At 50.0% G+C, this 13,237-nt stretch overlaps 1 protein-coding gene across 16 annotated transcripts in view; it reads left to right on the forward strand.

Moving 5' to 3' along the window:
* The window catches only part of LOC116352803 (leucine-rich repeat flightless-interacting protein 2-like), a 41,018-nt gene that overhangs the window by 16,471 nt on the left and 11,310 nt on the right, over nt 1-13,237 (forward strand). For 6 of the 16 annotated variants that reach the window (XM_031813481.1, XM_031813484.1, XM_031813475.1 and 3 more), the window contains 7 exons: nt 84-131; nt 1,639-1,686; nt 7,795-7,845; nt 9,476-9,556; nt 10,558-10,602; nt 11,129-11,194; nt 12,803-12,880. In XM_031813481.1, coding sequence (XP_031669341.1) covers nt 84-131; nt 1,639-1,686; nt 7,795-7,845; nt 9,476-9,556; nt 10,558-10,602; nt 11,129-11,194; nt 12,803-12,880 — 417 coding nt within the window. Of the gene's footprint in view, nt 1-83; nt 132-1,638; nt 1,687-7,794; nt 7,846-9,475; nt 9,557-10,557; nt 10,603-11,128; nt 11,195-12,802; nt 12,881-13,057; nt 13,175-13,237 lie in introns of those variants that run through there. The other 10 variants (XM_031813482.1, XM_031813483.1, XM_031813480.1 and 7 more) reach the window with 9 other exon arrangements.

Raw genomic sequence — 13,237 nt, forward strand, 5'->3', positions numbered from 1 at the left:
CCTCTCTCCATTTCCTTGTCTCTCCTTTCTAATGTCTTCCTTCCTCTGGTCTCCTCTTCCTGCCCTCTCCTCTCCGCCCCCAGAAATACTATGGTCTGGACAACAAATGGGGCCACATTGAGCAGTGGATGGTAGGACGTGTACTGCAGTATAAGATCCCTGCTAGTTTCTGTTAGACTGCTGTGATTGCATGATGACTCTGATAATATAATATATACTGTCTATTGAAACAGCTTACTGCACACTGGTAATATAATATATACTGTGTGTTGAAACAGCTTACTGCACACTGGTAATATAATATATACTGTCTGTTGAAACAGCTTACTGCACTCTGATAATATAATATATACTGTCTGTTGAAACAGCTTACTGCACACTGGTAATATAATATATACTGTCTGTTGACACAGCTTACTGCACTCTGATAATATAATATATACTGTCTGTTGACACAGCTTACTGCACACTGGTAATATAATATATACTGTCTGTTGAAACAGCTTACTGCACACTGGTAATATAATATATACTGTCTGTTGACACAGCTTACTGCACTCTGATAATATAATATATACTGTCTGTTGACACAGCTTACTGCACACTGGTAATATAATATATACTGTCTGTTGAAACAGCTTACTGCACTCTGATAATATAATATATACTGTCTGTTGACACAGCTTACTGCACTCTGATAATATAATATATACTGTCTGTTGAAACAGCTTACTGCACACTGGTAATATAATATATACTGTGTGTTGACACAGCTTACTGCACTCTGATAATATAATATATACTCTCTGTTGACACAGCTCACTGCAAACCCTAGGTTGTAGTAGTGTTTGCACTGTGTACAGTGCATTGCCTGCATCGCCTGCATCGAGGAAATGTTTAGTAAATGTGAGGCATGCACAGTGTTGAAAACAACACCGCCTGTGTTGTGCAATATATGTGTTTAGTATTCTCTATTTCAATGTCCCATCCTGTTGATAATATCACAGTTGTCCTGGATACAGCTGGACCTAATAGCTTGGCATGTGTATGTACTCTCAGACAACACAAGGGAAGCATGTGTGCTTTTAAAGGTCTGACCTGAACCAGGCCAGACAGGGACAGAGCTGATCCCCATTTCACTAGATCCTGTACCGCTACGGGGGTCTCCCATGCCATCTGACAGGGGTTAAACCCTTTTCACGGTACTGGGATCGCCATGACAACCCACCGGGAGGATTAAACCCTCACCCCACCCCCACCTCTCTCTGGGCTTGTCTAACCAGTGGCTGTCTGCCTGCATCAGAGTAGAGAGGCCAGGGAATGCATAAGTAGTGGACTGTAAATAAACTCATGCAGTGTCATGTCATGTCCAGACATGGGTTTGATTCCATTTCAATTTCAGTCATTTGGAGATGTTCTATATCCAGGTCAACTGACAGGAATAGAAATGGAAATAACCCCAGCCCAGTCCCAGTGTTCCCGAAACCAATCCAGTGCAGATTGTGTTTTTGTTTGGTCTTTGTCTATAAAATCCACATCTGGTGGCAGAACCAGAACCACTTCCTTCTTGACCTTTCCTCCTGACCTCTAACCTTTAACCGGGTACTTTCTTTTCCTCTTTCCTTCCGGGCCTTCCAGGAGGAGAGTGAGAGGTACTCCTCCCGTCCTTCACGGAGACACACGTCGGTCTGTATCCTCACCCTGTCTTCTCCTCTCTACCGTTATACAGCCTGACTCCCCCTGTCTTCTCCTCTCTACCGTTATACAGCCTGACTCCCCCTGTCTTCTTCTCTCTACCTTCATATAGCCTGCCTATCTCCCCCTGTCTTCTCCTCTCTACCGTTATACAGCCTGACTCCCCCTGTCTTCTCCTCTCTACCATTATACAGCCTGACACCCCTTGTCTTCTCCTCTCTACCATTATACAGCCTGACTCCCCCTGTCTTCTCCTCTCTACCGTTATACAGCCTGCCTGACTCCCACTGTCTTCTCCTCTCTACCGTTATACAGCCTGACTCCCCGTCTTCTCCTCTCTACCGTTATACGGCCTGACTCCCCATCTTCTCCTCTCTACCGTTATACGGCCTGACTCCCCCTGTCTTCTCCTCTCTACCGTTATACTGCCTGACTCCCCCTGTCTTCTCCTCTCTACCGTTATACAGCCTGACTCCCCCTGTCTTCTCCTCTCTACCGTTATACAGCCTGACTCCCCCTGTCTTCTCCTCTCTACCGTTATACGGCCTGACTCCCCGTCTTCTCCTCTCTACCGTTATACGGCCTGACACCCCATCTTCTCCTCTCTACCGTTATACAGCCTGACTCCCCTTGTCTTCTCCTCTCTACCGTTATACAGCCTGCCTGACTCCCACTGTCTTCTCCTCTCTACCGTTATACAGCCTGACTCCCCCTGTCTTCTCCTCTCTACCGTTATACGGCCTGACTCCCCATCTTCTCCTCTCTACCGTTATACGGCCTGACTCCCCCCGTCTTCTCCTCTCTACCGTTATACTGCCTGACTCCCCCTGTCTTCTCCTCTCTACCGTTATACAGCCTGACTCCCCCTGTCTTCTCCTCTCTACCGTTATACAGCCTGACTCCCCTGTCTTCTCCTCTCTACCGTTATACGGCCTGACTCCCCGTCTTCTCCTCTCTACCGTTATACGGCCTGACACCCCATCTTCTCCTCTCTACCGTTATACAGCCTGACTCCCCTTGTCTTCTCCTCTCTGCCGTTATACGGCCTGACTCCCCGTCTTCTCCTCTCTACCGTTATACGGCCTGACTCCCCTTGTCTTCTCCTCTCTACCGTTATACAGCCTGACTCCCCTTGTCTTCTCCTCTCTACCGTTATACAGCCTGACTCCCCGTCTTCTCCTCTCTACCGTTATACGGCCTGACTCCCCGTCTTCTCCTCTCTACCGTTATACAGCCTGCCTGACTACCCCTGTCTTCTCCTCTCTACCGTTATACGGCCTGACTCCCCATCTTCTCCTCTCTACCGTTATACAGCCTGCCTGACTCCCCCTGTCTTCTCCTCTCTATCATTATACAGCCTGACACCCCTTGTCTTCTCCGCTCTACCATTATACTGCCTGACTCCCCCTGTCTTCTCCTCTCTACCGTTATACAGCCTGACTCCCCCTGTCTTCTCCTCTCTACCGTTATACGGCCTGACTCCCCGTCTTCTCCTCTCTACCGTTATACAGCCTGACTCCCCCTGTCTTCTCCTCTCTACCGTTATACAGCCTGACTCCCCGTCTTCTCCTCTCTACCGTTATACAGCCTGCCTGACTCCCCCTGTCTTCTCCTCTCTATCATTATACGGCCTGACTCCCCGTCTTCTCCTCTCTACCGTTATACGGCTTGACACCCCGTCTTCTCCTCTCTACCGTTATACGGACTGACTCCCCCTGTCTTCTCCTCTCTACCGTTATACGGCCTGACTCCCCGTCTTCTCCTCTCTAACGTTATACGGCCTGACTCCCCTTGTCTTCTCCTCTCTACCGTTATGCAGCCTGACTCCCCATTGTCTTCTCCTCTCTACCGTTATACGGCCTGACTCCCCTTGTCTTCTCCTCTCTACCGTTATACAGCCTGACTCCCCCTGTCTTCTCCTCTCTACCGTTATACAGCCTGACTCCCCCTGTCTTCTCCTCTCTACCGTTATACAGCCTGACTCCCCGTCTTCTCCTCTCTACCGTTATACAGCCTGCCTGACTCCCCTGTCTTCTCCTCTCTATCATTATACAGCCTGACACCCCTTGTCTTCTCCGCTCTACCATTATACAGCCTGACTCCCCCTGTCTTCTCCTCTCTACCGTTATACAGCCTGACTCCCCCTGTCTTCTCCTCTCTACCTTTATACGGCCTGACTCCCCGTCTTCTCCGCTCTACAGTGTATACAGCCTGAATCCTCCTGTCTTCTCCTCTCTACCGTTATACAGCCTGACTCCCCCTGTCTTCTCCTCTCTACCGTTATACAGCCTGCCTGACTCCCCCTGTCTTCTCCTCTCTATCATTATACAGCCTGACTCCCCGTCTTCTCCTCTCTACCGTTATACAGCCTGCCTGACTCCCCCTGTCTTCTCCTCTCTATCATTATACAGCCTGACACCCCGTCTTCTCCTCTCTACCGTTATACGGCCTGACTCCCCGTCTTCTCCTCTCTACCGTTATACGGCTTGACACCCCGTCTTCTCCTCTCTACCGTTATACGGCCTGACTCCCCCTGTCTTCTCCTCTCTACCGTTATACGGCCTGACTCCCCTTGTCTTCTCCTCTCTACCGTTATACGGCCTGACTCCCCTTGTCTTCTCCTCTCTACCGTTATGCAGCCTGACTCCCCATTGTCTTCTCCTCTCTACCGTTATACGGCCTGACTCCCCTTGTCTTCTCCTCTCTACCGTTATACAGCCTGACTCCCCCTGTCTTCTCCTCTCTACCGTTATACGGCCTGACTCCCCGTCTTCTCCTCTCTACCGTTATACAGCCTGCCTGACTACCCCTGTCTTCTCCTCTCTACCGTTATACAGCCTGACTCCCCCTGTCTTCTCCTCTCTACCGTTATACGGCCTGACTCCCCGTCTTCTCCTCTCTACTGTTATACGGCCTGACTCCCCCTGTCTTCTCCTCTCTACCGTTATACAGCCTGACTCCCATCTTCTCCTCTCTACCGTTATACGGCCTGACTCCCCGTCTTCTCCTCTCTACCGTTATACAGCCTGCCTGACTACCCCTGTCTTCTCCTCTCTACCGTTATACAGCCTGACTCCCCCTGTCTTCTCCTCTCTATCATTATACAGCCTGACACCCCTTGTCTTCTCCGCTCTACCATTATACAGCCTGACTCCCCCTGTCTTCTCCTCTCTACCGTTATACAGCCTGACTCCCCGTCTTCTCCTCTCTACCGTTATACGGCCTGACTCCCCGTCTTCTCCTCTCTACCGTTATACAGCCTGACTCCCCCCGTCTTCTCCTCTCTACCGTTATACAGCCTGACTCCCCGTCTTCTCCTCTCTACCGTTATACAGCCTGCCTGACTCCCCCTGTCTTCTCCTCTCTATCATTATACAGCCTGACACCCCTTGTCTTTTCCGCTCTACCATTATACAGCCTGACTCCCCCTGTCTTCTCCTCTCTACCGTTATACAGCCTGACTCCCCCTGTCTTCTCCTCTCTACCTTTATACGGCCTGACTCCCCGTCTTCTCCGCTCTACAGTGTATACAGCCTGAATCCTCCTGTCTTCTCCTCTCTACCGTTATACAGCCTGACTCCCCCTGTCTTCTCCTCTCTACCGTTATACAGCCTGCCTGACTCCCCCTGTCTTCTCCTCTCTATCATTATACAGCCTGACACCCCTTGTCTTCTCCGCTCTACCATTATACAGCCTGACTCCCCGTCTTCTCCTCTCTACCGTTATACAGCCTGCCTGACTCCCCCTGTCTTCTCCTCTCTATCATTATACAGCCTGACACCCCTTGTCTTCTCCGCTCTACCAGTATACAGCCTGACTCCCCCTGTCTTCTCCTCTCTATCATTATACAGCCTGACACCCCTTGTCTTCTCCGCTCTACCATTATACAGCCTGACTCCCCCTGTCTTCTCCTCTCTACCGTTATACGGCCAGACTCCCCGTCTTCTCCTCTCTACCGTTATACAGCCTGACTCCTCCCTTCTTCACCTCTCTACCGTTATACGGCCTGACTCCCCCTGTCTTCTCCTCTCTACCGTTATACAGCCTGACTCCCCCTGTCTTCTACTCTCTACCGTTATACGGCCTGACTCCCCCTATCTTCTCCTCTCTACCGTTATACGGCCTGACTCCCCCTGTCTTCTCCTCTCTACCGTTATACAGCCTGACTCCCCCTGTCTTCTCCTCTCTACCGTTATACGGCCTGACTCCCCCTGTCTTCTCCTCTCTACCGTTATACAACCTGACTCCCTGTCTTCTCCTCTCTACCATTATACGGCCTGACTCCCCCTGTCTTCTCCTCTCTACCGTTATACAGCCTGACTCCCCCCGTCTTCTCCTCTCTACCGTTATACGGCCTGACTCCCCGTCTTCTCTTCTCTACCGTTATACGGCCTGACTCCCCCCGTCTTCTCCTCTCTACCGTTATACAGCCTGACTCCCCCGTCTTCTCCTCTCTACCGTTATACGGCCTGACTCCCCGTCTTCTCCTCTCTACCGTTATACAGCCTGCCTGACTCCCCCTGTCTTCTCCTCTCTATCATTATACAGCCTGACACCCCTTGTCTTCTCCGCTCTACCATTATACAGCCTGACTCCCGTCTTCTCCTCTCTACCGTTATACAGCCTGCCTGACTCCCCCTGTCTTCTCCTCTCTATCATTATACAGCCTGACTCCCCCTGTCTTCTCCTCTCTACCGTTATACAGCCTGACTCCCCGTCTTCTCCTCTCTACCGTTATACGGCCTGACTCCCCCTGTCTTCTCCTCTCTACCATTATACAGCCTGACTCCCCGTCTCTCCTCTCTACCGTTATACAGCCTGACTCCCCTGTCTTCTCCTCTCTACCGTTATACGGCCTGACTACCCCTGTCTTCTCCTCTCTACCGTTATACAACCTGACTCCCTGTCTTCTCCTCTCTACCGTTATACAACCTGACTCCCTGTCTTCTCCTCTCTACCGTTATACGGCCTGACTCCCCCTGTCTTCTCCTCTCTACCGTTATACAACCTGACTCCCTGTCTTCTCCTCTCTACCATTATACAGCCTGACTCCCCGTCTTCTCCTCTCTACCGTTATACAGCCTGCCTGACTCCCCCTGTCTTCTCCTCTCTATCATTATACAGCCTGACTCCCCCTGTCTTCTCCTCTCTACCGTTATACAGCCTGACTCCCCGTCTTCTCCTCTCTACCGTTATACGGCCTGACTCCCCCTGTCTTCTCCTCTCTACCATTATACAGCCTGACTCCCCGTCTCTCCTCTCTACCGTTATACAGCCTGACTCCCCCTGTCTTCTCCTCTCTACCGTTATACGGCCTGACTACCCCTGTCTTCTCCTCTCTACCGTTATACAACCTGACTCCCTGTCTTCTCCTCTCTACCGTTATACAACCTGACTCCCTGTCTTCTCCTCTCTACCGTTATACGGCCTGACTCCCCCTGTCTTCTCCTCTTTACCGTTATACAACCTGACTCCCTGTCTTCTCCTCTCTACCATTATACAGCCTGTCTGACTCCCCGTCTTCTCCTCTCTACTGTTATACAGCCTGACTCCCCCTGTCTTCTCCTCTCTACCGTTATACGGCCTGACTCCCCGTCTTCTCCTCTCTACCGTTATACGGCCTGACTCCCCGTCTTCTCCTCTCTACCGTTATACGGCCTGACTCCCCCTGTCTTCTCCTCTCTACCGTTATACGGCCTGACTCCCCCTGTCTTCTCCTCTCTACCGTTATACGGCCTGACTCCCCCTGTCTTCTCCTCTCTACCGTTATACGGCCTAACTCCCCCTGTCATCTCCTCTCTACCGTTATACGGCCTGTCTGACAAACACGTGCTTTCTTTTCTATATGTTATTGTGTATATAACTAATGATTCTGGAACGCTCTGAGGTAGAGGCTGCCTCTATACACAGCTCTAGGATCAGCTCACCCTCTCCAAATCCAATCCAGAACTGGGTTTGATTCAAATGGGAACTTTTGGTCCTTAGGTCAGTGTCTAGGGGCAGCTTCAATTCACTGCTACAGCTGAACAACCCACAATGATACACAATGATGTGTAATTGATTGAATGTTGTGTGTTTATGTGTCCCTTTCCCTCCCAGATCTCAGACGATGAGGAACGGATGTCAGTGGGGAGCCGAGGAAGCCTTAGGGTTAGTATATACCATAGAGATCCTATTAAATTACTAATTCTATGATATCTACTTCCTGCTTCTCTAACATCTCATAGTATAAGGCCTACTGTATATAGGACAGACTAAGAGCTCCATTCAATCTGTATCGCTGCAGTAAAGGCAATGTTCCCATGTTAGCGAAGACTGCATTCCCCGTAAGCACTGCATATGTCAGCTCAATACATTTCCATCACGTAATCTGTAATGCTTCAGCTATCCAGGCTGAATGGAGCCCTGACGTAACACACAGCTCATTGAACTCCCACTGTTCATATATGACATCAAGAATGTCAGCAATGAGACGGTACGGGTTGTAAAAGTCTCTTCCTCCATGTGCCGTGACGTCTCAGAGATACTACACATGACTGAGGTAACATTCCGGTACATGTATCTGGTATCAGAGTTGGAATGTGGCCTTTGAAACATGGTTTAACCATTGCAAAAGTCTGGGCGATGTTCTCTACCTTTTTAAAGGATCTCCTCCATGCCCAGTCTCAACATGGTGATGTTCTCTACCTTTTTAGGGGATCTCCTCCATGCCCAGTCTCAACATGGTGATGTTCTCTACCTTTTTAAAGGAACTCCTCCATGCCCCGTCCCAACATGGTGATGTTCTCTACCTTTTTAAAGGATCTCCTCCATGCCCAGTCCCAACATGGTGATGTTCTCTACCTTTGTAGGGGATCTCCTCCATGCCCAGTCCCAACATGGTGATGTTCTCTACCTTTTTAAAGGATCTCCTCCATGCCCAGTCCCAACATGGTGATGTTCTCTACCTTTTTAAAGGATCTCCTCCATGCCCCGTCCCAACATGGTGATGTTCTCTACCTTTTTAAAGGATCTCCTCCATGCCCCGTCCCAACATGGTGATGTTCTCTACCTTTTTAAAGGATCTCCTCCATGCCCCGTCCCAACATGGCGATGGGACCCCCGCCTGATGTGAGAACACCACCTGTCGTGTGAAAAACACCTCTATTTAAATCTGAGGTGATGATGATGGAATCACTGACGGTGAAGGTGTTCTATTCAGAAGGGGTTTTGAAGACACACAAGGTTCACACACTGAGAGATGTGGCATTATCAAACAAACCAGACGACATGGTTTTAAGCTATAGGCTAGTTAACACTGGTACACAGACAGTTGTTATGGTAATGATACTGTAGTCTTTTGGCCGGGAAGGCATCTGTGTGGTTGAAATGGCTCACAACCCAACTAGTTATCAGCACACCCCAGACAGTGAACGTGGTTTAACTGGACGGTCTGGTTGTCGGCTGTATTGTCACTGCACTTCCCTTGTCATAATAACTGTCACTAATGAATGTCGGAAATGCCTATAGACATAACAACATGCCTTTTTGTTTGGAGTTGACAAGGGACCAAACACATTTTATCTCTCTCTGTTGGGTTAATTTTCCAGAGGAATCATTTCTCTATTCTTATTTTGTTTCTCTCTCTTTCACTCTCCCCTCATCTTTGTGTGTGTCTCTCTCTCTCTCTCTCTCTCTCTCTCTCTCTCTCTCTCTCTCTCTCTCTCTCTCTCTCTCTCTCTCTCTCTCTCTCTCTCTCTCTCTCTCTCTCTCTCTCTCTGTGTGTGGTGTGGCATTGTAGAGAAACTTCTCATCTGATCTGTACTGCAGCTCCAACAGTCTCCCCTCACTCAGACATCAAAATTCCACTCAAAATGGCCGGGTCTGTCCCCACTCATTTATTCCTCTCTCCTTCACGTCTCATCCCTCTTTCCATTTCCCAATGCTGCTCCGCCTTTTCCCCTCCCTCCCTCCTTCCCTACCCACTGAACCTCTCCCTCCTTCCCTACCCACTGAACCTCTCCCTCCTTCCCTACCCACTGAACCTCTCCCTCCTTCCCTACCCACTGAACCTCTCCCTCCTTCCCTACCCACTCAACCTCTCCCTCCTTCCCTACCCACTCAACCTCTCCCTCCTTCCCTACCCACTCAACCTCTCCCTCCTTCCATACCCACTCAACCTCTCCCTCCTTCCCTACCCACTCAACCTCTCCCTCCTTCCCTACCCACTCAACCTCTCCCTCCTTCCCTACCCACTCAACCTCTCCCTCCTTCCCTACCCACTCAACCTCTCCCTCCTTCCCTACCCACTCAACCTCTCCCTCCTTCCCTACCCACTCAATCTCTCCCTCCTTCCCTACCCACTCAACCTCTCCCTCCTTCCCTACCCACTCAACCTCTCCCTCCTTCCCTACCCACTCACCCTTTCCTTCCCTCCTTCCCTACCCACTCACCCTTTCCTTCCCTCCTTCCCTACCCACTCAACCTCTCCCTCCTTCCCGACCCATTCAACCTCACCCTCCTTCTATACCCACTCAACCTCTCCCTCCTTCCCTACCCACTCAACCTCTCCCTCCTTCCCTACCCACTCAACCTCTCCCTCCTTCCCTACCCACTCAACCTCTCCCTCCTTCCCTACCCACTCACCCTTTCCTTCCCTCCTTCCCTACCCACTCACCCTTTCCTTCCTTCCTTCCCTACCCACTCAACCTCTCCCTCCTTCCCGACCCATTCAACCTCACCCTCCTGTTGGTTTCTTAGAATGACAGAACATGAGATTCTCAAAACAGAGAGCTTTTTCCAGTTGTACATACTTGATAGAATCACTGTTGTTTATCACTTACAGTACAATGTTGGATTGTTTCCCTCTCTGTCCACCTTCAGCCCTCCATGCTCTTTATTGATGGCCCACGCACCCAGAGTCACAGGGTTGGTTCCTCTTTCCTATGACCTCTGACCCTTCACCGCTTGTTTAGACAGTAGATAAATAGATAGATAGATAGATAGATCTGTGATGTGTCACTACTAGTGTCATTATAAGGCATGTGAGAATGGTTTGGCAGAGGGGCTAGATGTTGTCAAGACCAACATACAGTCCTGGCCCTAAAAGTTACATTTCCAAAACACTTTGATGTGTGAAGGAGAACGTGAGACAGTAAGCTGAGTTGCAGAAGTACAGTGGTGTCTTCAAGGTGGCATGCTGTAAGACATTCTGGGATGTACAGCTGATCCTTCTGGTCCTTTTCCTGCATGATTACTGAGATGGATGTGTCTGTATACGTTCCTGAGGTGAAGTCTGATGCAGTGTGTGTTTGTTTGTGTTTGTGTGTGTGATTGTGAGTTGAAGTCTGAGCCAGAGTGTGTATGTGTGTGTGAGGTGAAGTCTGAGCCAGAGTGTGTATGTGTGCGTGAGGTGAAGTCTGATGCCGTGTGTGTGTCTCTCTCCTATCTACAGGGCTCTGTGTGTGACGAGGCTGTGCAGAGTAGCACACGGCGCTTTAGTGGCTCCATCTCTCGCGGTGTAAGAAGCCCTGACACCCCCTCTCTTACCCCGAGGGAGGTTGCTTGGCATGCCTCCTGTGGCAACATGGGATTGCATAGTTCAGCGGTGGTCAACCCTCCTCCTGGACAGATACGAGCTACTGGGTATGCAGGCTTTTGATCCAGCCCTGCTCTAACACGATTCAGCTAATCAACACCCAGGTGAGCAGTTGATTAGTAGAATCAGTTGTATTGGAGCAGGTCTGGAGCAAAAGCCTGCACATCCAATAAGTTTCTGGGAAGACAGTCGGCCACCCCTGGCCATAGTCTGTCTGCATGACAGTGTTGTCAGTCTCTACTTCTATCAGGGTCAGTGGTGTCTTCTGTTTTTATCAGACTCACCAAACAAGGAATCCTTCTTTAATTTGTTGTATTCCACTAATTCCCACCCTGTCTTGTGTGTTGATGACTTTTGGAAACACAGTGCAAAGTCCTAGTGAGATTGTGTGGGGTTTTCAAGTCCAAATGGAGGCTTGAATAGACAGCATGCATGGAATGTATCACTGTGTTACCCTGATGAGGGGGCCTTGCTTGGCATGCCCCATGTGCCAATGTGGAATTGCATTGTGGGGTCGACCCACCCTCCTCTTGAAGCGATACTAGCGGCAGGCTGGGTGTGCAGGCTTTTATTCCAGCCCTGCTCGAACACAGCTGATCCAGTGGGAGGGTTGGCCCCCCCAGGAGAAGTCTGCATGACAGTGTCGTCACCCCACTACTTCTTTCTATTGAGGTTTCTTGTGTCTTTCCCACATGTGGATTTCAGACTTCCAGAAGAAGGAATCCATGTTTTCAGTTAGCTGTATTCCAGTAATAACCATCCTGAATTATCTTACAGTGCGTCTTGTGTGTCGATGACCTTTACAAACACTGTGCCAAGTCACAGTTTAATTGTGACTTTGTTGCGTGGGGTTTGCAGTATGTCTAGAATGGTGGAGTCTAGAGTGGAGCGTATACGTGGAATTGTATGTGTCTGGGTTTTGATGTGGGAGGGTTGTCTTTGGTCTAACAGGGCCTGGTTGACTTGTCTATCAATGTATTCCCTTGTCTCTTCAGCTCTGTCTATCCCTGCTTCAGCTCTGTCCCTGCTTCAGCTCTGTCTGTCCCTGCTTCAGCTCTGTCTGTCCCTGTTTCAGCTCTGTCCCTTCTTCAGCTCTGTCTGTCCCTGCTTCAGCTCTGTCTGTCCCTGTTTCAGCTCTGTCCCTGCTTCAGCTCTGTCTGTCCCTGTTTCAGCTCTGTCTGTCCCTGTTTCAGCTCTGTCTGTCCCTGCTTCAGCTCTGTCTGTCCCTGCTTCAGCTCTGTCTCTCCCTGCTTCAGCTCTGTCTCTCCCTGCTTCAGCTCTGTCTCTCCCTGCTTCAGCTCTGTCTCTCCCTGCTTCAGCTCTGTCCCTGCTTCAGCTCTGTCTCTCCCTGCTTCAGCTCTGTCTGTCCCTGCTTCAGCTCTGTCTGTCCCTGCTTCAGCTCTGTCTGTCCCTGCTTCTGCTCTGTCTCTCCCTGCTTGCTGACTGACAAACTCTGTGACTAACATCTCTCTCTCTCTCTTTTTAATTTCCTTCTCTTTTCCTATTTTATCCATCTTCTTCTTGTGCCAGCCTTCAGACTACAGTGGTTTTCTGGGCTCCAACTCTCGGGCCTCGTCCAGGGCCAGCTCTGCCCGTGCCAGCCCAGTGGTGAGCTCTCTTCATTGCTCACTCACTCTAACCCGCAGCCTTCTTTAGGCCTAGTCCTTACATCCCTTTCTCTGTTCTCTATTCTGTTAAATGCCCAATTATTATCATCCCAATGAAGAGTGCATTGTCCAGAGAACTGAACTCTATGGTCCTGTCCGGTGTGTCCTCTGCACCAAGGTAATGCTCATAGACAGCTGACAGTGCTCAGGTCCCTTATGCCCCCTGGTGGACATTACAAAGACTGCAGCTTTGGTACAAGCAAAGAATATATGGTCCCGACCTGGCCAATGTGAGGTGGGCCTCTGTGTGGACGCATTGATGTGTGGGTGACACTGACAACTAACATGCAGCCTGGAC

Source organism: Oncorhynchus kisutch, unplaced genomic scaffold, assembly GCF_002021735.2.
Source record: "Oncorhynchus kisutch isolate 150728-3 unplaced genomic scaffold, Okis_V2 Okis05a-Okis16b_hom, whole genome shotgun sequence".
Taxonomy (NCBI): domain Eukaryota; kingdom Metazoa; phylum Chordata; class Actinopteri; order Salmoniformes; family Salmonidae; genus Oncorhynchus; species Oncorhynchus kisutch.